Raw genomic sequence first — 22,693 nt, 5'->3', positions numbered from 1 at the left:
TTGATTATCTGGACTGCAAGATGCACCTTTCTTAATTCAGATCATTCTGATCCAGATTAAATCCCTGGTGATGAGGAATATCTTTTTATATTCTCCAGTCTCTGGTAACTATCAGTCTGGCAGTTTTATTGGTCCCCAGTCTCCTCCTGTTGTCAGTTATGGGTATCACATGTAACAGTGCTGACCTTTCTTTGTATGAGAACTAGCAAAACATCCTCATGATAAACTTAGATCCTAAATTTAGAGCCCAGACTTTTGGCATGGAGCGGTTTGTTTCTTAATTATCTGACAGTTATTGTAAATTAATATTTCCTTTTAATTCTTTGTGATGGATTCCTTTACAAAGCTCACACAGTTATGCCCACATATTACTCCGCAATGCATTCTGCTTATTTACACATTTTCACAGGGATACAACCTTCAACAAGTTTAAGATAATATAAGATAAAATGTAGTTTATGTATCCCAAAATGTACCCAAAGTTGGATTTTTTAAAAATTTGTTACAGAAGCTAAATAGAAAGTATGGAGCTAAATAAAAATGAACCAAAATATGAAAAAATAAGGTAAAATCTAATCTGAAAATCAAGAGAAATTAAGTCAAAATTTAAACAAATATATTACTAAAGCAGAATTATCTCACATTCAACAGAACAGAGAAACAATATTAAAATGGCTGAGTGTAGTAAAAACAGGGTACCAAATATTAGATAACATTAAAGTGGCTTAGCAAAATAGGGTATCATGCTATTATTTATTACTATTATTATTTGTATTTATAAAGCACCATATGACTATTGCTTGTTCTAAACAGTAGAAGCATTTTAAGAAAAGATATAAAACATGTGGAAAGTTTTTCTTTATGTGATTCATTCATAATTTGAACCACTGTACAGCTTTCAGCTATAATCAGTGGCGGAGCGGGGGGGGGTGGCTTACTGGGCTTAAGCCCGGATTGTTTTGTCAGAAGCCCGGGGTCTTTTGGAGTGTAATTTTTTCATAGTTAGATCCCTGGCTGACAACTGTATAAAACAAAAACTACACACAATATTCGAAGCACATAGTTCACACTGTGGGAATTTACGACTGTGCGTAAATCCCCCCCCTAATATTGGTATGATCCGAGCTCAGGCACTAAGCGAGGGGGCGGGGGGGAGCTGCTGCCTGCAAGTGAGCTGTTGGAGAAACGCAGCAAGGCAGTGAGAGGAGAGCTGAAGTTTGACCAGGTACCAAAGCAAATCATTCGTACTGTACAAATAATGTAAATATGACGGTGTATCACGAAAGACTGATGTCAAACTGATCACTTGACTCATATATTACGTTACTTGTTCTTCAAGTGAATCAACAAATGGCGAAATGAAAAGCCGAACAAATGCTATTTTTTTTTAGAGAGTCTTAGGCTACGTCCACACGTACCCGGGTATTTTTGAAAAAGGTGTGCGCATTTTTTGACGTCACATTGTGCGCCACGTTATTGTTTCGGTGAAATGAATTTCTACAATACTGTTACTGTTAATTGTACTCTCTGCAGTGTTTAAATGCTTACATATACACACACAGTTACTGTCCCTCCACACATATGACTCGGTTCTGCTTCTATGTCCCATCTTTGTTTACTTTTTCCCGCCGAGGCTTCTAGACTTCTGATTGGCCAACATTTCTGCACGGTTAGGAATATATCGCCACCTGTTGCTTTAGCATGTTCCTAGCAGCGTTTACCTTCATTTCTGCCTTTACGTGTGGACGGGATTATTTTTTAAAACGAAAACGGAAAATCTCCGTTTTCAAAAATACCCGTGTACGTGTGGACGTAGCCTAGCTTACGTGTGTTTATTTTATATTTTCAGTTCTTACCCTCCCCGACTAAATCGGTTTCAGTTATGTACTGAAATATAAGAATGAACATTAGAGGCTTCTTTCAAAGAAAAAACTCAGGTAAATGTTATTTTATATATTATGCTTTGTATGTTGTTCAGTATATTTCTATGCAAAACAAGAGGGATTTCAGTACACAGGAGTATATTCACATTTGTAACCAGATATTTACATACACTTTAGAGAGAAAACATAAAAACATTTTACTGTACAACATCAATTTAGAGTAAACTTTTGTTTTAGATAAATATTGAAATATCTTTTAAATTAGTTAAATGTCAGAATAAAGAGAGAGAGAGCTGTCTATTTTTATCACTTTAATCAAATTTAGGAGTACAAATACACTAAGTTTATTGTTAATTAATAAGAAAACTCCAGACGATTCCATTCTGAGCTGAAGAAGCTTCTGATAGGTTAGTAGAGTCCATGTGAGTAAATTGGTGGCACAGCTGTGGATGCATATAAGGCAAAACACAGAACCTGTTTCTTTGAAATGGGAAAATCAAGAGATGTCAACCAAAACACCAGGAACAGAGTTGTGGAGCTCCATAAGTGTGGCTCAGTTTTGAATACAATTTGGGTGTCATTTGCAATTAAGAAATACAGACAATTTCTCTCTTTACTCTCAAATTTAACAAATATAAATTAAACATTTAGTCTAATTTGAGGTTTTACCTTAAATAAGTGTTTGTGTTTTTATCTGAAGAGTATGTAAATATCTGGTTTCAACTGTATATTTGATGATGTTGGTGTTTGGCTTGATTGTCAGCACAAAGAGAGAGGAACAGAGATGGAGAGGAGGATGAGGATGAGGACAGAAGAGAAATGGAACAAGAGCCAGGTGAGACAGATATGTTAGTCAAATGGTTGTTTGCCAAAACATCAGAACATGTATCTTGTACCTAGTGTATCTTTTTAGGTTTGTTATTTTTCAAATTCTATATTTATTAAGTTATGCCGACTTATTTGCACAACAAGGCTAATTAGTTATATAAACTGAATCTAAATAGAGTACTTTGGTAGAATTAAAAATAATATGGCACAAACTTGTAACTCACAAAGACAAATACAGAGGGATCATTAATTAGTAATGATTCTCTTTCTGATCATTCAGAGAGGTCAGGGGAAATCAGGAAAGCGAGAGAAAACCAAAACACAACAGCATCACAGCAGGAAGCAGCAGGTGGATCGTTAAGGACAGCTGAAGGAGGTTTATTGGAAGGAGCAGCAGGAGATGATTTAGGAACTCTAGAAAGTGATCCAAGACAAAATGTCCTCCCACAATATCCGCTGAGCCAGTTTGGAGGCCAGCAGAGGGCGTTCAATAAGAGTTGGTTTGAACAGTTTACATGGCTGGAGTATTCTGTTGTGAGGAACTTGGCTTTTTGTTTTTCATGTCGCATTTTTGGGAAGCAGAATACTTTAAAAAAAGATGGCCTCAGTCATTCAGGGTTCTGCAATTGGAAGAGGGCTTTAAATGCCTTTAGGGAGCACTATAGAGTTCCAGCCATTCGTCTTCTATGATCTGCTGGCACAGCTTTAAGACCACAAAAAACCAAGGTGACGTTGTTGAGCAACATTAGATCAGCAAGCGCAGCAGAGATTTCAGAGAGACGACAGTATCTCCACAGGATCTTAGCTGTAACAAGTTTCCTTGGAAAACAAGGAATGCCATTCCGTGGCCATGATGAGCAGGAATCCAGTCATAATCAAGACAACTTCCTTGAGTGCATGAAGCTGCTGAAAACATTTGATCCATTTTTGAAAAATTACAGTCCTGTCTCACATACTACCTATCTGTCTCATTTTTCACAAAATGAGATGATAACCAGTATTTCACATGAAATAACTGGAAATATAGTTAAAGAGATGAAGGAAGCTCAGATGTACTCTGTTATGGCTGATGAGGCTGGAGATGGGCACACGGAACAGCTTGCAGTGTGTGTACGTTTTGTGTCATGTAAAGGCCATGTCAAAGAATGTTTTCTTGATCTACGGAAATTAGAAAGGTTTGATGAACAGTGCATTACAGACACTATTGAGGAGCTGTTGCAGTATCACACGCTCAGTGACTTTGTGTTGCTCAATCCTATGATGGGGCATCTGTCATGAGTGGTGCTGTGGGTGGTGTGCATGCCCGTTTCAGACAGACACCCTGAAGCAGTATATGTGCACTGCTATGCACATGAGCTCAACCTTGTCCTTTGCCATACATGCAAGGTTATTCCAGCTGCTTCTGACTTCTTTGGACTTTTGGTCCAAAATGTCTACACATTTTTCAACACCTCCCTGGTAAACCACACAAAGTTTAAGGAACTGCAAAAGGACCTTGGACTGTTTGCATCTGAGCTTGTTCAGCTCTCTAACACAAGATGGGCCTGCCAAGTAAATTCCGTCAAAGCCCTTCTCAACAACATTTCTGCAGTTTTAGCAACTCTCGAAGCCACAAACACTCCTATTGCTAAAGGGATCTTGTCCAAGCTGTCAAAACCCAAGACTGTGTACATGTTAATCATGTTCTCACAGCTGCCTGGCATCACTGAAGGCCTGCACCGCTACCTGCAGGGAGAAAGGCTAGACATGGGCAAAGCTGTGGAGTACAAGATGTCGGTAGTTGATACACTAAGTAAACTGCGCACAGAGGCTGCTGCTGAGGAAATATTTGAGAAGGCCATGGACATTTGTGGAAGCTACAACATCCAGATTCCTCAGGGAGCACGACACAAACAGAAAAGACTCGAAGGATTTGTACTTGAGTCCAGCTGTGGTGCAACATCAAATCTCGCAAGCTCAGCAGAGTTTAGGTGCGAGATATTCTTTCCTTGTTTGGACCGAATGTTGCAGGAGCTAGCAGACAGATTTTCTGGGGCAGGACAGAAAATAATGGAGGGCATTCAGGCATGCAATCCATCCTCCCCAACATTCCTTTCCGAAGATGCCTTAAAACCCATTGCGGCACACTACCATGTGACGATAAAGCCTGAAGAACTTGTTGTGGCAAAAAACTTCATGAAAAGAAAAATGGAAAAAGAGAACATTTGCGACATCACAACTGCCTTCCACTTGCTTGACGAGGACATGTTCCCAACTCTGAAGGTCATCTTTAGAATTGCACTAACCATTCCTGTCAGCAGCTGCAGCTGTGAGCGCTCGTTTAGTGCCTTGCGTCGTCTCCACATGTGGCTAAGGAGAACCATGGGAGAAGAGAGGCTGAATGATTTGGCCATATTATCTATTGAAAAGGAGTACTTGGATAATGTTGACCCTGAAAATGTCATTGATAGGTTTGCAAAACTCAAGCCTCGAAGATGCAATCTCATGTTACCACAATAAAGAGGGGTTGTCAGTGTAGTGCAGATCTGTGATGATTTTTAGTGCTACTGTCATCTAGTTTTGATTTTGGTTCTTTGTTGGTTAAGTCCTAAAGTAGTCCTGATTTTGAACTGTTATTCTACTGTTTCCATTCCGGATCAGTTCTGTGTGTGGATGAATTGGGGTTTAGTCCCTGTATCTTGAAACAGCCCTAATTTCGTTCTGCCTTGCTGTTTAAGTAAAAAACTATTTTTAAGCTGCATATGTGATTTTTTTTTTTCTTCTCATATTAAGTTTTTTTTAAAGCTTACAACACAGCCTAATAAATCTTCAACTTCACAGCAGGTTTTTTGTCATTTCCAACCCCCACCCCACATGCGTATTACCCTTTAGGGCTAAGCCCCGGGTGTATACCATGTCTGGCTCCGCCTCTGGCTATAATCCAGCTTTTGTGTGTTTTTAGGCTTTTAGCTGCCACATCAGTGTTAGCTAAAGTCTTTGTTAGTGGGGAAAAATGACAGTTTACTTTTTATCTTCTACAACAAACTGCGCTATTTATACACCTAAATGCTTGCAGGGTCTATTTTTAACACACTTAAGATAAAAATAGAGCACAGAAAAGGCTCCTTTAATGCGACATGTTTCGCAATGTATCATGGGAAACATAGGAGGACGTTCCCAGTCGTGCTTCTGCTGCTGGTGTCAAATCTTGCTTCGTGCATGGGCTCTGTGTATGTAAAAGACAGCTGACACAGCGCCTAAACTCTCGCAAAATTGGCAACAAATCTGACCAAAATGCTGAGACGTGGCTATTTCCGGGTCATGGAGAGGCCGTGGTGGACAGGACGAAAGGCGGAGTGATTACTAGAGAGGTTTTGCTGTCAAGTGAGTCACTATCCAGCTGTTGCTAATCACCTCAGTGCATGTCTGCAGAAGCTAACCGCAGCTAACTAGCTTGGTACTGCCCGACAGCCCCCCTTCCCCGGTCACATGAGACGAATTTGACCGAAGAGAGGATGGCGGAGCGGGATATGCCGCCGGGAGATCTTCCTCTGCGGTCTTCTTCAGAAAGTTCCGACAAACAAAACTCCTCCGATGAAAACGGACACACTGACAGCCCGGACGAAACTCTCTCCCCGACCTCAGTGATTTACTTCAAGGAGGCTTTAAACTCGTCCAACCTGCGCTTCGCAAAGGCTGGATCGCTGCCGCCCGCTCCGCTTCGACAGTATGACTTCCAGATTGAACGAATCGAATCGAGGCGACGAAGTAAGTGCTGACCAACTTCAAAAAGTACACGTTTCCCTGACAGCTAACACTAGCTTCCTAATACACTGAGAATACCAACTGTAACGCTGCAGTTTGTGCTGCTAGCATTGTTGGCTAACTTTCCAACGTCCGTAAACAAACACCTTGCTGACACATGAACTCAGTAAAGTACCAGGAGTTATCGGAGCTAAAGCTGGGGAGAGAATAAGCTACATCACATGATTGTTGACTCTCAGCTTCAGATTTCTGCCTGCAAAGTAAAAGCCGCTGTGTTTTCTTCTGTGTTGTTTCTCGGCTAACGTGTCAACATGTGTCATGTGTTTTGACAGGCTTGGTTGACTGATTAACATGATGAGCATCACTTCTGGCTCATGTTGATGATTTAATTTTATGTGCTGTGGTGAGCTTCTGGGTGGTGTTGTGTACTTTCCTTTCATAAAGGGATTGTCCAGTGTGTCCTCTGTTAAAGGAGGTAATAAAGGAAGCATTCAGACACCTTTCTTTAGTATTTACAGGAACTCTTAAAAGGAGTGGATGTATTTGTTATAGCTCTTATTCTGGCTGCAGATACTTTAGGGTCACTTGATTCAGTTAGAAACCTTCCTGAGGTATTGAGTCTTTGACTGGTCCTGTCGTTGGTCGTGACAGAGTTAACCTGTTGTTAAAATACCTGTTTGCTTTCACATCTTCATTCTCTATCAGCACACAGGTCTCTGTGGCATTTCAGATATATAGATCCTTTTTACTTTTAGTTTCCAAAGCTCTTGCAGAGAGACCTTAAATAAATGTAGGCAATAGGTCAGTAATGTCTGTCCATAACATTACAGTATAAAACTTGAGTAACATCCTATTCTTAATTCATAGGCTTTAATGCTATGTTGGCCCACCCTTTGCAGCTATGAAAGCTGGAACTCTTCTAAGGTTTTCCACAAGGTTTAGGAGTGTTTATGGGGATTTTTGACTTCTCCTTGTGAGGTCAGACACTGAGGGTGGTCTCACAGTCTCCCCTCTAATTCATCCCAAAGGTGTCCTATCAGGATGAGGTCAGGACTCAGTGCTGGCCAGTCAAGTTCGTCTACACCAAACTCTCTCATTCATGTCTTTGTGGACCTTGCATTGTGCAGTGGTGTGCCTTCATGTTGGAACAGGAAAGGGCGTTCCCCAAACTGTTCCCAAAATGCCCAGAGCATGAAGTTTTCCTAAATGTCTCGGTATGCTGAAGCGCTAAGAGTTCCTTTGGGCCAAGTCCAGCTTCTGAAAAACAGCCCCCGGCATAATCGTAGAAACGCCTCTAAACTTTACACTTGGCCCACTACAGTCTGACAAGTACCACTTTCCTGGCAACCGCCAAACCCAGACTCATCCATCGCAATGCCAGACGGAGAAGTGTGATTCACCACTCCAGAGAAAATGTGCCCAATCCACTAGAGTCTAGTAGCGGTATCCTTTACACCACTGCATCTTATATCACTTGGTGATATAAGGCTTGGATGCAGCTGCTCAGGGATGTAAACACATTCCACAAAGCTCTGTGTGCACTGCTCTTGATCTAATCTGAAGGAACAGGAAGTTTGAGGTCCTACCGATTAACTCTGGAGAAAGTTGGCGACCTCTGTGCACTATGTGCCTTAGCATCTTTAAACTGCCCCCAGAATACCAAAGCAACATGGTAGAGAGGTTCAGTTTGGTTACGCTGCAGTCACCTGTGATCAGATGGCTGTCAATCGAAGTAGAAAGCGTATAAAATAATTGTCTCCATAAAGTTGTTACAATATGGAAACTAAGCTGTTTACTGTACATGCTATAAACATGTTTTTCTGCTGTAAAACTGGAGGTTTTAACACATCTGTGAGGATTGACTCACTTTTCTAGCCTCGTGTGAACATTAGAGCAACTGCAGTTTTTGACTGTATTATACTGAACACATGGTGTTACTTTCTAAGAGGAAACAGGTTCGTTTCAGACAAACAAAGCAATCGATTAACAAAAAAGTGAAAACTTTCTCAATTAATTTGTCACATGTTTATTTTTGTTGTCCTCTAAAGATGATCTGATTCGTCAATATCCAGCTCGATGTTTAAGGTGTCAGGCACAGGGAAGCTGTACCAAAATGGGTGGGGGATTTATATATATATAAAAAATAGATGGCCCCCGCTTACATGTGGGACCTTTGGCCTTATTGCCCTTCATGCTCACTGCTGCTGCTGTTTTTCTGCTGCAGCCAGCTGACAGGCCCGTGTTCGAGACTGGGAGGAGGGGGGATGTTGTTGATGCTTCAGAGAGACACAGGCCCTCTGCTGCATCATTAGCCTCGGTTGGTTACTCCGGGGACCCCCCTCCCCCCCTTATTTTAGCTTCTTTTTTTTTACGCATGCACCATCTGCTCACGTGACAATGTGTTGCTGTACCCAGCGCTGCCGTCAGCCATCTTGGTCAACACCCACCCAGTGCATTCACTGCGGTGCGCAGGCAGTCCAATCACAGAGAACCGGTGCTAAGCTGACCGGAGGAGGGCTGTGATTTTTCAGCACGGCGCTCTCTGTTGCATTTTAAATCCCCAGTCGGCACAAAAGGGGATAACAAGAGGCTGAAGAGGAGGAGGCGGTGGAGGTAGAAGGCACAGACAGCAGCCTGTTTCACTCAGTTGTAGCAAGGAGGAGAGGAGGATGCATGCATAAAGAGGAGGAGCACCCTTTCTAACACCTGCTGAAGGGCCTTTCCCGTCTTGTCCTCTTTGTTTCTTCCTCTGATTCTCTTTTCATCTTTCATCCTCTTGTTTTTCTGGCCTTCTCTGGCTGTTGGAACGCAAAGCTCCTGCATCTTTTGTACCCCCCCCCCTCCCTTTTCCCCTTCGGTGGTGTTGGTTTTGCCTCGCACGAGCTGAGTCATCATGTCTGATCTGACGCCTCAGAGCGAAACCCCGACTCCCACCACAGACAAGATCACCCAGGCTGCCAGGGAGACCATTTATCTGTGCAACTTTCGCGTCTCTGTCGATGGCGAGTGGCTGTGCCTCCGCGAGCTCAACGACATCTCGCTCACGCCAGACCCCGAGCCGGTCCATGAAGGTAACGTGACAGATTAGCTCAACGTTTGAGGAAGTGTTTGTGAGCACAGTGCGATATGTGTTAGGGCGTGGTGGTGTGCATCGCGGACACCAGAAGCAACATATTTCACCCGGTGAACGGTGCGAGCTGTGTCACGACGGGTTTGATTTGTTTGAGGGTTACGCAGCAGGATGACGCCACTTATAAATAAGCCAGGGGCGGACAACAAAGCAGCCAGGTCCTGCTGGGAGGATTCAAGCACTTGGTAGCTGTTGCTCCTTACAGAAGATCCCAGTCGCACAGAACAAACATGTTTGTGTGCTGATGATTTTCATTTAGTTTCTCCCACTGACAAAGCAGAATGCAGCCAGTTATAGATTTGGCAGCAAACACAAGCCTGACTGTAAACAGATAACTGTGCTCTGTTTTTATTGTTTTTAAAACTGCCACACCTACTCTCAGCACCGAGCAGGCCAGCTGGCAGCACTCGTAGGCAGTTCAGTTGGCAAATGAAGCGCTGCAGCTTTCAGCCTACACCGCTGAAGAGTCCACTTTAATGACATTACAGAAGCCCATTAACAGACAACAGAAACATCTGCTTTAGGCTTTCGTTCTCTCTCCTCTTCACTCACTTTGCATCGGTTTCTGAGGTTCTTGTTATTGATGACGACAACATGCACAAGTTTGTTGCTTAAAAAATCTATCATAGCACTGGTAGTGTCAAACCTTTTTATGGGAGACGTGTAATCATTACCATCCTGTTGAACATTTTCTCAAACAGACTGATTCAGAGCCACAGGGACAGATGCAGGACATCTTATATTTTAAACATATGCACATAATATATATAATAACTGTTCATGATATGTTTATTATTATTATAATTATTATTATTATTATTATGGACTGTATAAAAAGATGGATGTAGCCAGCGTGACGTCACATATTGGTTGGCGAGATCCTGCCATGTGATTCCACCACCACTCTTGGTGGTTTTAAAAACTGGAGGTAACAAGTGAGGGCTGGATCTGAAGCTGAGGGACACTGCACACTTATCCGCCACACAATAGAGCATGCTCTGCTTTATCCACCTTTTTAACCCTGGAGAACCAGTGGGGTCAGAGCCGACCCCATTGGTTTACTAGGGAACCCATGGGGTCAAATCTGACCCCATGGGTTCTCCAGGGTTAAGTCTTAATTGTAACATTAAAACAAATGAGCTTCATGTTGTATTTACTAAGACCTGAAACTTGTGATATATCCTATAAGGTTGTTAGAGAAAGAAAGATAAAGGAAGGTTGTTTTCCTACAGACGCGTACTGAGTCAAAGACCTTATTACAGCCGCTAGTATCGCCCCCTGCTGGCTGCATTAGGAAGAATGCAGCTTTAAGGAGCTAAAGCGTCGGTGTCACTTTTCAGAGGTGGAAGCTTATGGATCTGTAGTTTCCACTGAAAGCGTTATAAAAGATGGGCACTTTCTTCTTCTTTTTTTAATTCTTTTTTTAAACAATTCAGATTGACACATGGGGAAAAACCCCAACGATAAATGACAAAGCTTGGCTCTTTGTTTCTGTCGCTGCAAAGGAAAACACCAGATAGAGATGGTGGAGAAAATGGTTTTTAATCAAGCAGACCAGTAGCCGCTATAAAATACCCAGATAAGTCACGCCGTCCTCCTGAACCAGCTCAGTATTTCTCAGTGTCTCGTTGTTTAGTTGCCTGAATCTTTTTTCCAGTTTTCTAAAATTTTGTATTTTACTTTCAGCATTAATATTATAAAACTAATTTATACAGTTGTAATACCAGCATGCCGAGGATCTTTGCTAATTTGTTTACATTTTGCGTTAGAGAATAAGATGCTGCACTGCAAATGTAAACTTTAAATGTGTAACTGTATTAATAATGTAAACAAATCTGCAGGGCAGCATAGAGCACCTCCACTAAAAGCCTCTCTGTGTTAAATGCTGACGTAAATAATAGATCAGGATCAGGCGTGCAGAACGAGTGGACTGTATTAAACTTTCTCTTAATTGAGACTATTTCTCTTGCAGACACATTTTATAGTTTATATTAAAACTGTATATAATCTTCAGATTTACAAGGTTTTTCACAGTAAGTCCTGGAGTTTGTCTTCTTTTAGCTGTTTGTAATGATGGAGTCTTTGTTGTCGTGCTGTGTATTCTTTATTTCACCTTCCTGGAAACTGACTTTTTTAAAATTTCTGTTTAAGAAATACAGAGTTTAGTTCCTGATTTATTTGTGCTGTTAAATTCTGAAGGTAAGAATGATAAAAGTCTGTTTCCTTTTCTCCGTCTTTTAGATCCCAAGGATCCCATCGCAATCGAGAGGCTTAACTTGATGAACATGGCCAAACTGAGCATCAAGGGCCTGATCGAGTCTGCGCTCAACCTGGGACGCACGCTCGACTCTGACTATGCACCTCTGCAGCAGTTCTTTGTCGTGATGGAGCACTGTCTGAAACACGGGCTGAAAAGTAAAAACTGCATTCGTGTTGTGTTTTATAACTCTTTACAGTTTTTGACAGTGAGATGTGAGAGATTAAAATGTACAGTTGACATAGCTGTGAGGAATATTTAGTCTTAAACTCCGGCTTTAGTTTCCTTTTAACTGTATTGAAGCCAGTGTGTTTTTGCTCTTTCTGTATGCACGCTCTCAGTCTGTCCGTCTCATCGTTGTCTGTCAATCTTCAGCTAAGAAGACCTTCCTGGGCCAGAACAAGTCCTTCTGGGGACCATTGGAGTTGGTTGAGAAGCTGACGCCTGAGGCAGGAGAGATCACTGCCAGCGTAAAAGACCTGCCTGGGCTCAAGTGAGTTTGTTCAAAGTTTCCTACAAAAAAAGGCTCTTCTGCTTGGATTTTAATTATGTCATCTGAGAACGCAGCTGGAGCTTCTTTGCTAGCTGCCATAATCTTGTAAAGGCTGTTAGTGTGTGCACATCTCACTCTTCCCATGTTTGATACCAGAACTCCTCTAGGAAGAGGACGCGCCTGGTTACGACTGGCCTTAATGCAGAAGAAGCTCTCAGACTATATGAAGACCATCATCAATAGAAAGGACCTGCTCAGGTGTGTTTGGATCGTAATATTCACAGAGGCGAAGACTTGATGTGAAAAGATGAATGTGGTGTCTCTTGTTGACCACTGCAGCCACAACATCTATCAGTCATTAATTATAACAGATGATTGTAATTTATCAGGTAATTGCATTAAACTTCTCCAGAAGGCAAAAACACTTTCTTAGCAGATGAGGAGGTAGCAGGCAGCTTGCAGCACAGTCTTCATTCACCTGTATGTTTAAGCAGCCGCGCTCCTGATAATGCACAACTTTAACCTTTAATAACGAAGCAAACCTGGTTGCTTAGAACAGTTACACTGTAACACTTGCTGCACATCTTATATCAGCCAGTGGAGCAGTCAGATAGGTCACCTGACCCTGAAATAATAGCAGCTGGTCAAAGTCTTTTTTTAAGAAGGATGCTTCAGTGCTTCCTTCATATGATCTCCTATGCAGAGGATACAGTGAAGCATCCTTTATGAAAGGAGACAGTGTTGTCCCACAGTTCATACCACACTCTGTCTGCATGACATGGATCATGTAAATCCTCATTTTAGTGCATTCATTATTTTTATGCCATTTGTTAAAGGTTTTGAATTTTCAACAACAAGCTTTTGAACCTGCAGGTTCAACTTTGAACTTTACACTGTGGTGAAAAAATCAGCGTCCTATCAAGGTGTTTTATCTCGATGAGCTCCCTAAATCCAGATTGCGAGCTGTTTTAATCAAAGTGTGTTTAAGGTGTGTAATCAGTCAGTTTGTATTAGTGTTCTTGGACTTTGGCATCAGCTGGGCCTGGTTCCTCCCTCAGCCCCTGACCCCACTGTGTAGCCTGTCTCAAGTGGCCATCTGAGGATCTGCAGTTTTTGTTTGTTTGGGGTTTTTGTTTGTTTGTTTTTGGCTCCAGTAGTATTTTATACAAACCTAAAATCCTTCCGCCTGACGTTGTAGCCCTCTGTCTCTTCTCTGTAGTGAATTTTACGAGCCAAACGCGTTGATGATGGAGGAGGAAGGCGCCGTCATCGCCGGGCTTCTGGTTGGATTAAATGTCATCGATGCCAATCTGTGTATGAAGGGAGAGGACTTGGACTCGCAGGTTAGTCTGCTTTCACCTTCACCTCCAACTCCACTTACAGCAGCTCAAACTATATGAGAAGTAAGGCAGAGGAAAGTTCATCACACTCCCTGGTGTGGCATCGTTTTCTCTCAGCCCACATGAACAAGCGCGTCAAATTCAGTTTCACTGATCACAGACCAGACATGGACTTTATGACATGTGTAAAATAGCTTGTTATTTTCTGCAATAACGCCAACAGCCTGACATGATACAAGTTCATGTTAAAGGAAAATAATCCATCATTTTACTTGGAAATGTCTAAAGTGGCCTCTTTCAAAGATTGAAGCATGTGGTGTGTACTGGCTAGAAAGAGTAAACGAATAAATGTTTGGGAGATCTGTTTATGTTTTCATTTTTCTGAAAGACAAAAAATGTTCCATACATTAGAACATCATTTTAAAATCACCAAACACCTGTATGGTATCGGTCTTAAAAATCTGGTCTGTGTCGGCCGGGTTTGGTCCAGATTTGGTGCAAACAGCGTCTACACTGTGGTGTGGTTATTTAGAATTATTGAATTAAGTTTGTTTGGCATTCAAATTTTGGCCAGATGGCATTTATATATCTGTATATTTGAACTCTCACTAATGAGTTGTTGTTTCGTTTTTTCCTACAGTCAGTATTTTCCCTTAAAAATGCCAACAAAAGCCTTTTGTTAAACCAGGCGTGGGGAACTCCAGGTCTCCTGCAGGTTTTAGATCTCACCCTGGGTCAACTCACCTGAATCACATGATTAGTTCATCACCAGGCTTCTGGAGAACTTCGAGACATGTTGAGGAGGTCATTTAACATTTAAATCAGCTGTGATGGATCAAGGACACGTCTAAAACCTGCAGGACACCGGCCCTCGAGGCCTGGAGTTCCCCACCCTGAGTTAAACCATCTGTTCAGATCATTTAAATATGAAGTGCAGCGATGTTTCCTTTACACAGCAGCAGCACAACTGAATTAAGAGCAATGTAATGGGGCGCAGTGCTCTGCTTCATAAACATTAAAATGTTGAGCAGTGCAGCTCCTGGTTGTTCTTGTTGCAGCAGCTCGCAGGTGTAGTCAGTCAGATGTTCAGCTCTCAGGTTGGGAGTCCAGAGTGACTGTGAGGAATGTCGCCTGAGCTTGGAGACTAAAATATTTCAGCCTGCAGACTTTCCACACATACTTTCAGTTGTTTTACATACGAGGATGCCTCCTGTCATTTGTTTTTTGCCTTTTTTCTTATAACATCTGCAGGTTGGGGTGATCGATTTCTCCATGTACCTAAAGGACGGTGGACACAGCAGCAAGAGCGTGGAGGGGTGAGTCCTGGCTCCTCGAGTCCCATCAGCAGTAACTGTGGGCCTGTAATCGGAGCGTGTTTTGTTTTGGCTTCACTCCTACCTCTGTGACTGACAGCATTTGTCTTGAACTTAATTAACAGAAAGTGTTCTTTTATTTGGTCGGCTGGATTGAGCTCCAGCCTTCGGACCATATTTTTTCCAATGTGTGGCCTTTAAACTTGAATATTGAAAAAGAGAGAAAATCTGAAAATTCTTCCGTTTCTGTTCCTGAAACACATTTTAGCCCAAACAGTTTAAAAATGCTGCACCAGTGTGAGATTTTCTGTCAGATTTCTATAGTTGTGTAGTTGCTGTGTGTTTGTGTGCCTGGCGGCTAACTGCACGTTTCTCTTTGTGCGTTTTCAGGGACGGTCAGATCACAGCGATTCTCGATCAGAAGAACTACGTGGAGGAGCTGAACAGACATTTAAGGTTTGTCGGGGAGGTGCGCTCACTTTGCTCTCCTCACCGTGGCGAGCTCGGTGACTCACCTGCTTTCTGCCTGTTTACAGCGCGTCGGTAAATAACCTGCAGGCCAAAGTGGACGCTCTGGAAAAGTCCAACACGAAGCTGACAGAAGAGGCGAGTCTCACAATGATAATCTTCAAAATCTCTTTAAATGTCAGCCTTACATGTTTTTGCCCGGCTGCAGGGACTTCCTGTTTACCAAGCTGCTTTGTTGATTTCTGTCCTTGCAGCTTGCAGTGGCGAATAACAGGATCATCACTTTACAAGAAGACGTGGAGAGAGTAAAGGAGGAGAGCTCATATCAGCTGGAGTCCAGAAAGGTGAACGCTGCTTATCTGCCGGTTTATGCAGCAGCTGACTCGAGCATTTGGAAACTTGTAGTAAAAGCAAGCGTTCCTTTTTTCTTCAGGCATTAAGAAGTGATTCAGCAGCAGACGGACAGGCGCTGGGGGAAACACGCAAGCAGCTCAAAGAGGAAACTTTGCTTCGACTGGTGCGTTTCAGCTGTTTGAGTCTTTGTGTAGCTTTAAGTCGCTGAGGCGTTGATGCCAGCGAGGGATTACACATGTAGCCGTGTCATCTGCTGACTAAGTTTGTAGTTAATAGTAACAAATGTGCTTGGCCTGTTTAGTGTTTTTATTTTAGCTGCCATTTACACAAATACAACAAAGCTTATGTGGAGAAAGAGTCAGCACAGTCCAAATTCAGTCCATTTAGCTTAGAGCTTAATTAGGACATTCATGCTTATATTCTTCTAACTGACAAAGTCTGACTTGTGTGCAGGATGTGGAGAAGGAGCTGGAGATGCAGATCGGGATGAAGCAGGAGATGGAGCTGTCCATGAAGATGCTGGAGAAAGACGTCTGTGAGAAGCAGGACGCTCTGGTGGAGCTCAGACAGCAGCTGGAAGACCTTCGTGCCATCAACCAACAGCTAACGCACAAGTCACAGGTGAGGCGGTGAGGCGGAGCTTCTCACGTCTGATTGTGAGGACGCTGCTTTTAAAAGGCGCACATCCACTTTTGTCTCTCAGGGCTTCACTCGTAGATTTCAGCTTTTCCCAGAAACTTGTAGGTGGTTAATTTCACTATTAGCTCTCTGTGAAATGATAAAGCATCACTTCCTGTCTAGAATAACGTGCAGTCAGCAGTCGATAGTGACTGACAGTAAGAACTTGGCATTTTTATTCAGTTAAGGCAGAAAAGAGGAGGCCAGTTCAATGAGAAAGTTCAAAGGTCTGCTTAACTGCAAGAAGACTGAAACTGTTCCACAAAGCAAGAATAAAATGGACGATAGCAACTAGTTTAGTTGAACACATCAGGTGGAAAAGGTTTTCAATCTGGCCTCAGATTAAAAGGTGCACAGGTGAGCTTCACTTTTGCTCTGAGTTTAGTCTCTTAATTTGGATTTCTTGCCGTCTTATCAGCATTAACTGGTCGCATTTATCAGATATTTCATCCGTCCACCTGTCCTTCCTTTTTCGGACCCCTGGTCTTCACAGCCGCCTAATCCCGATCCTCCCACCTGCTGTTCTAGGGATGACGAGCAGGTGGAGGATTAGATCCCCAAAAATCTCTTTTCACACAAATCTGAGTGTAAATGGAGGAAAGACATCAGTTGACTAGTTTGGATGATCTTCTGCAGAGTGTCGATGCCAGCTCGAAACAGAAGAGTGAGATCATCGTTCGCATGGAGGAGAAAATGAACCAGATGTCAGGGACCATAAAACAGCTGGAGACCAGGTGAGGCTAGTTTATTATTACAGCACGATGTGCATTTGGTGCTTCCAGATGACATTTCTTATGTTCATGGATGCATTTTGTCTCTCTTCACTTTCTTTTTCTTTAATTTTTTCCATCATTTGTTCATCTGTTGTTTTGAAAAAATCAGTGACAAACATTTGGCGAAGCAGGCCCGGAACCTGAACTCTGCAGCGGGGAAGCTGCTGCAGCTGCAGCAGTAGCTCGCTGCTTTCACGAGTCTGAAAACAAACATACAACCCTGCCTAATATAGAAATAACCAAACTAGGATGTTATCTTTTCTGTACGATGCTCCTTTGTTGTTACAAAATAAAAACCATCTTCTTACGACCTCCTGCAGCGGCGCTCCAGCATCAGCTTTTAGTGTGGACTGAACGGATCCTTTAGCAGCCCCTTAATCCTCGTGTTTCCTGCCAGATGTGTTCGCCACATCAGATTTCTACTTCAGATTTCCGTTTCTAAAAACTGCCCCGGTAATGCTTTAGTCAGACATAAGATGAGTAGAGGTGTCTGATGGACTGATGTGCCAATAAACCCATGCTGAGTATTTGACAGTTGCTGTAATGTGATTCGTCCTCAAACCTGAGGCTGTCAGATATTCTCAACCGACAGAGAGAAGTGGCGTGTGGCGCCAGATATCAGAGGGGTTTGTTGGAGTTGAACGTCCAGCACAGAAGAAGGAAGGGGCAAAATTAATGAATAATTTAAAACTGTATGTGAACATAAGTTTGGTGTCAACTGTAGTAATCATTAGGCTAATAAAACGCTAAACAAACAGAGTCTGCTTCATGGTCTTTGGTCACCGTGTCCCAGGTTGCTCTTGCATTTTAGTTTGAGTTGATCTCTCTTCCCAGCCATGTTTCCCTTCATCACATTTTTATTTTTCCATGAGTTTATGTTAACCCGCTCACCCCAAACCAGATGCAAGCAGGCGGAGAAGGAGAGGGACCTGGCTCTAGAGGCGAACCGGCTCTTCAAGCAGGACTTTGGAGACAAAATCGAGAGTCTGCAGGTGGAGGTGGAGCAGCTGAGGAAGCAAAGGTAAAGTCTGGCGCCTCACTAGTCCTGCTCCATTTGAAACACTGAGATGACCAAAACAAAGAGGAAGAAGACAAATCGCTTCCTTATTACTAAAACAGATTCTGAAGTACGATTTCACTACCTCATCTACACGAGGCGTTTTGTAGAAGCTGTGAGCCGTGGCAGTTGGCAAATCCACATTTTGAGTTTATGCTGAAAATGAACATTTTTTTCTTAACGTGGCCCTAATACTCCTCTATTTTATCAGTCTTTCAGACTTTCTTTGTTAAAACAGTCAGACTCTCACTCTGTGGTCTCAGTGTTCTCATTGAGATCATCACAAACTTGTGCAAGCGCATTTGTAACCACAGAAACTAGGGGTGCAATGATACACAAAATTCACGGTTTGGTTCAATACTTTGGTGTCACGGTTCGATATTTTTCCAATACAAAAAATGTTCATGCCTTTTTAATTTGTCATTTATTAAAATTATATATATATTTTAACTCAAAAGTACAGTTTTTAAATTTAATGTTGCTGAAACAACAAAATAATAATAATAAATAAATATCTGATCGAGGAATCACTCATCTTTGGAAAAGAGAGTTTATTACAGAGAAATGTCTCTTTCCAAAATAAAAGCTATACTATACGCTTCTTCTGGGCTATATTCTCAGCAGCATATTAAACATATCAGGTCCCCATAAGGAGAATCATGTGCTAACGGCTGTCTAAATGACTCGGCTAAAGTTTGTAGCATGCCTGCTTGTTGTTTTTGTCTGCTTCCACTTGTCTTTGCACGAGGAAGATGTTGGAGTAAATGTGCAGTCATATTCGTTGTGTTCCCACTAGTGCTGTCAGCGTTAATCTGAAATGACGTTAAGGTCACAACACGGCAAATCTCCGTTAACGAGCTACTGCGATCGCCCCGTGCGTGGGGCTGGACTGCCAACACGTTAACGAGCTAACTGCGCTAACACACTAGTTCCCACCCATGTAATTAAGCATTGTGTGGCACATCCAACATACTGTTTTACTTTAGTCCATGACACGCTTACCTTCAGGGTCATACGTCACATGAAGACCAAAATAGTTCCAAACGCCAGATCTGAATGAGGGTGGGGGAGGTTCAGTTTGCCATGTTGTAACGAGCTTAACTTCTGTCTCGCTAGCTTGTGCTGCGCTCGGTGAATCTGCGTTCGACTACTCCGCCTAGGCTGCACTGTCGAGCGCAGATCCACTGAGCGCCCAACACAGACAGCATCGTCAGAAGAAAAGTTGATAAAATAAATGAAAAATGTTGTATTGTTCATACATATGCGTACTGAACCGAAAGCGCTGTATCGAACGGTTCAATATCGATACGAGTATTGTTACACCCCTAATAGAAACGTACAAATACTAACGATCTGTAGCCCATCAAACCACATCGATACAGAGAGTGGTTTCTATAAAGTTTTGAGTAGCGACGTTTCACAGATTTCAGTTACACAGGATGTATAACATGCTATAACCTTGGAGGTTCCCCGTTGTTCCTTTTTCTGCTCCAGATATGTTTATTAATTACTGTCGTCACTGAACTATACGTTTCTATTCTTTGGCTTATTTTGCTGTTTCAGGTCTAATCTGGAGCGAGAGCTGAGAAAAGGTCGCGATCGAAAGAGCGAGCATCACCTCGGTGCCTCCTCGGCACCTCAGTCCAGCACTCCGCGGATCGACAGGAGACAACCAGAGGATGTGCCAACAGTACGTGGATTCTCACATTAACGATATGTCCGACGAACAGCTGTCAGCTGTGCTTTGGTGGCTTATGACTGTGTTTCTAACAGCAACTCGCAGAATCCCCGTCGGTGAAGGAGAAAGACCAGTTACAGAGTGGCCCGGAGGACAAAACCAGCCTGTAGGTATCTCAGAGTTTCAGAAAATAAAGTGAAATTTATGGAAAAATAATTCTCTTTTTTATGTCTTTAACTTTGAAGGTCCCTGTCGCACCACGAGGATGAGCAGGTGAGATTTGACTGAAAGTTTGGCCTTTTAATAAGTGGATGCTGAAGCAGTCAGCATGTACTGATGGCAGTGTGTCTTTGCACTGTTCAGAGACTCATGCATTTATTTCTTTTTGTTGTTCTTCCTCAGGAGTCGTTCTTGGAGATCAGCGAGCCTTCCATGTGTACGATGTGTGAGCAGGCCGACTCCCTCCTCAAGACAAAGGTACAAATTACTGAGGATCATTTTGAACTTGAGTTATCGAGAATATTTTTCTGTTTGGCATTGAAAGTTTACAGCTTCTTTAAATAGTTGACTCCTGTTTTTCTTGGGTTGAACTTCCTAAAGCTGTTACGGCTGTTCCAAAACTTATTTTCTGTATCAAAAAAAATATCAAACATATGCAAATAGTCTCAAATCCTGATTGTGGGGGATCCATTCCCATCTCATAAATCTGACCACAGGAGGTGGAACTCCTCTTGTCCCCACACTTTTTAAGGACGGCCCACATCAAAGATCAGCACGATCATCTCAAAGGGCAAAGTGATTATTAAGACTCACAGATAGTCAGCATTTTGGATCAGTGGTCAGTAAACTGCCCCGATCTCAAACCAATCAATGATCTATGGTCAGGCTTTAGAAGGCTGAAGCGGACTCTTTGATTGGCCGGTTCTGGCCCTCAGGGTGTGTGCTGAAGGGGGAGGAGCTAACGTGGACTGCACCAAAGCTCAATATGAGATGAATATGATCTGTGAGTCATGCAAAGCTACTCTCATAGAACCAAAAAGTAAGAATAAGGCGCTGTAAATGGAATGGGTGGAGAACTCGTGTCCCCAGCTGTGGTTTTCTTCTTCTCTGCAGAAACAGTGTAAGAACTGCAGCGGCGTTTTCTGTGAGAGCTGCGTGTCCAAAGAGCTGCCTTTACCTTCCTCCATTCTCCCAGAGACGGTCTGCACCGCCTGCTACTCGCTGTTACTCCAACAATACGGTTCATCGCCAACATGAACCCACAATCATCACAGCAGAGACGCTCGAGTGCAAAACTGGTACCTAAAAACCAAAAAATCCCAACTTCCTGAGACATCCTAAGAATCACGGGGTCTGTGAGATATATCAGTCGTGTGTGTGTGTGTAGGGTTTCCTTAAAATAAAAACAGCTGAAGCCATTTATCTTCCTTTTCTGGTTCGTGTTGGTGATTTAGGCTTCTGTCTTTAAGCTAGACTTGCTCTCCCTCACATGGCTGGATTTAAACAAATAAAAGAATCGTCTCATTTATGGACACTAAGTGATGAAAAGTTTAACTGACATATTTTTATCCCCAGTGTTAAAAGATAAAAAAGGAAAAACTGGAATTCGAGGCTGATTCAGAGATCAGGATACGGAGTTACTCGTACCTTTATGCACTTTTGTGATTAAACTGGCGTCACATGTCACAAAATCGGTCAACAAAATGACCAAATGCTGTCATGTTATGTGTCATTACTTCCTTAAAGACTGTTTTAAAAATAAAAAATAAAATAAAAATTCATGCAATATATATAAAAAAAGTTAAAGTGTTTATTTCCAGAGTGGAGCAGATTCTGGGAATTATAAACTGGAATGAAATCAGATCACCAAAAATCCACAACGATGTTGTGTGAGACTTAGAAACAGTTATGATTATTCTCTGCTTTCAGAGATAAAAGATGAAAACGCTGATATCTATTGTCTCTATTTGCTTAAATATGACTGTTAGAGTATTAGCATAAATAACCAAATTCACCATAAGAGGTCAACACGCCAATTTGAGTTTCCAGTGTTGTGCTGGAAACTTGGACATTGATTCAAAGTCATTCACAATAAAAATCAAATTCTTCATCTTTGGAACTATTTTAGAAGCTGAGTTTGTCTTGTCTTAATATTGGTAAAGCTTTAAAAATGGAGACCAATTTAAAGCTGTTCATGGAGACTCAACCTCAACAAGCAAGTCAGTGAAAACAGCAAGATCAGAGTTTTGATCGAAGGTTTGCACGTTTCAGTCCCGGTGCTGTTCAGGAACAGCTGCTCCCGTCAGCGCAGTGTTTCATTTTTGCAACGTTGTGTTAGTCTGCACTTTTCCTGAGCTGTTTTGATCTCGTTTCCCTTCTTTATGCTAAGCTCAGCTGGTTTCATGTAATGAGAAATAATAAATGTATTTTGCAAATAATCACCTGATTCTTAAGTTCAAAGCTGCTTTTTTTTTTTTTCATGCTGTTGTGTATTAGAAGTGTCATTAACAAAAAGGCTTAAAATCAGTCATTTAGCATGAAGTCACATCTGAGTCTGGTGTTTTAAACTGTAGCAGGTAAATTTTTAGACTGAAGGCTTTTTGCTCTGGATAAACTGAATGTGTTTCAGCACTTTTGATGCACGGCTCTGCCTGGCTGAGGTAAAGTGAAGACAGGTTTATAACTTATGTTCTGTTG

General features: G+C 42.2%; 1 protein-coding gene and 1 pseudogene across 4 annotated transcripts; both read left to right on the top strand.

Annotated features, from left to right (window-relative positions):
- Positions 1 to 1,164: 1,164 nt before the first annotated feature.
- On the top strand, positions 1,165 to 22,192 carry rufy3 (RUN and FYVE domain containing 3). 4 transcript variants are annotated; one of them, XM_087849501.1, is made up of 21 exons: positions 1,165 to 1,225; positions 1,850 to 1,937; positions 2,647 to 2,718; positions 6,162 to 6,458; positions 11,827 to 12,000; positions 12,218 to 12,335; positions 12,492 to 12,593; positions 13,555 to 13,678; positions 14,927 to 14,991; positions 15,379 to 15,444; positions 15,525 to 15,594; positions 15,711 to 15,800; positions 15,890 to 15,973; positions 16,264 to 16,431; positions 17,125 to 17,222; positions 18,163 to 18,282; positions 19,882 to 20,008; positions 20,092 to 20,162; positions 20,242 to 20,269; positions 20,399 to 20,473; positions 21,110 to 22,192. In XM_087849501.1, exons 2-21 carry the CDS (start codon positions 1,901 to 1,903, stop codon positions 21,251 to 21,253), a joined length of 2,130 nt encoding a protein of 709 aa, XP_087705627.1. In that variant the 5' UTR covers positions 1,165 to 1,225; positions 1,850 to 1,900; the 3' UTR covers positions 21,254 to 22,192. The 4 variants fall into 4 exon arrangements, with proteins under 4 accessions (XP_087705627.1, XP_087705628.1, XP_087705629.1 ...); XM_087849502.1 differs by lacking the exon at positions 1,165 to 1,225 and having other exon boundaries at positions 1,848 to 1,937; XM_087849503.1 differs by lacking the exons at positions 1,165 to 1,225; positions 1,850 to 1,937; positions 2,647 to 2,718 and adding an exon at positions 5,863 to 6,074.
- On the top strand, positions 3,448 to 5,612 carry LOC148100344 (zinc finger MYM-type protein 1-like; annotated as a pseudogene).
- Positions 22,193 to 22,693: the final 501 nt, after the last annotated feature.

This window comes from Neolamprologus brichardi, chromosome 12 (genome assembly GCF_056152115.1).
Source record: "Neolamprologus brichardi isolate AB-2024 chromosome 12, ASM5615211v1, whole genome shotgun sequence".
NCBI classification, from domain to species: Eukaryota; Metazoa; Chordata; class Actinopteri; order Cichliformes; family Cichlidae; genus Neolamprologus; species Neolamprologus brichardi.
This window is presented reverse-complemented; position numbering and strand designations above follow the sequence as displayed.

Excerpts from the sequence above, each read along its gene's own strand:
- rufy3 (XM_087849501.1), top strand. The coding sequence starts at position 1,901 with ATGAACATTAGAGGCTTCTTTCAAAGAAAAAACTCAG. Across the intron at positions 12,001-12,217 it reads TCTGAAACACGGGCTGAAAA|CTAAGAAGACCTTCCTGGGC; the intron begins GTAAAAACTGCA and ends GTCAATCTTCAG. Across the intron at positions 15,801-15,889 it reads ATCAGCTGGAGTCCAGAAAG|GCATTAAGAAGTGATTCAGC; the intron begins GTGAACGCTGCT and ends TTTTTTCTTCAG.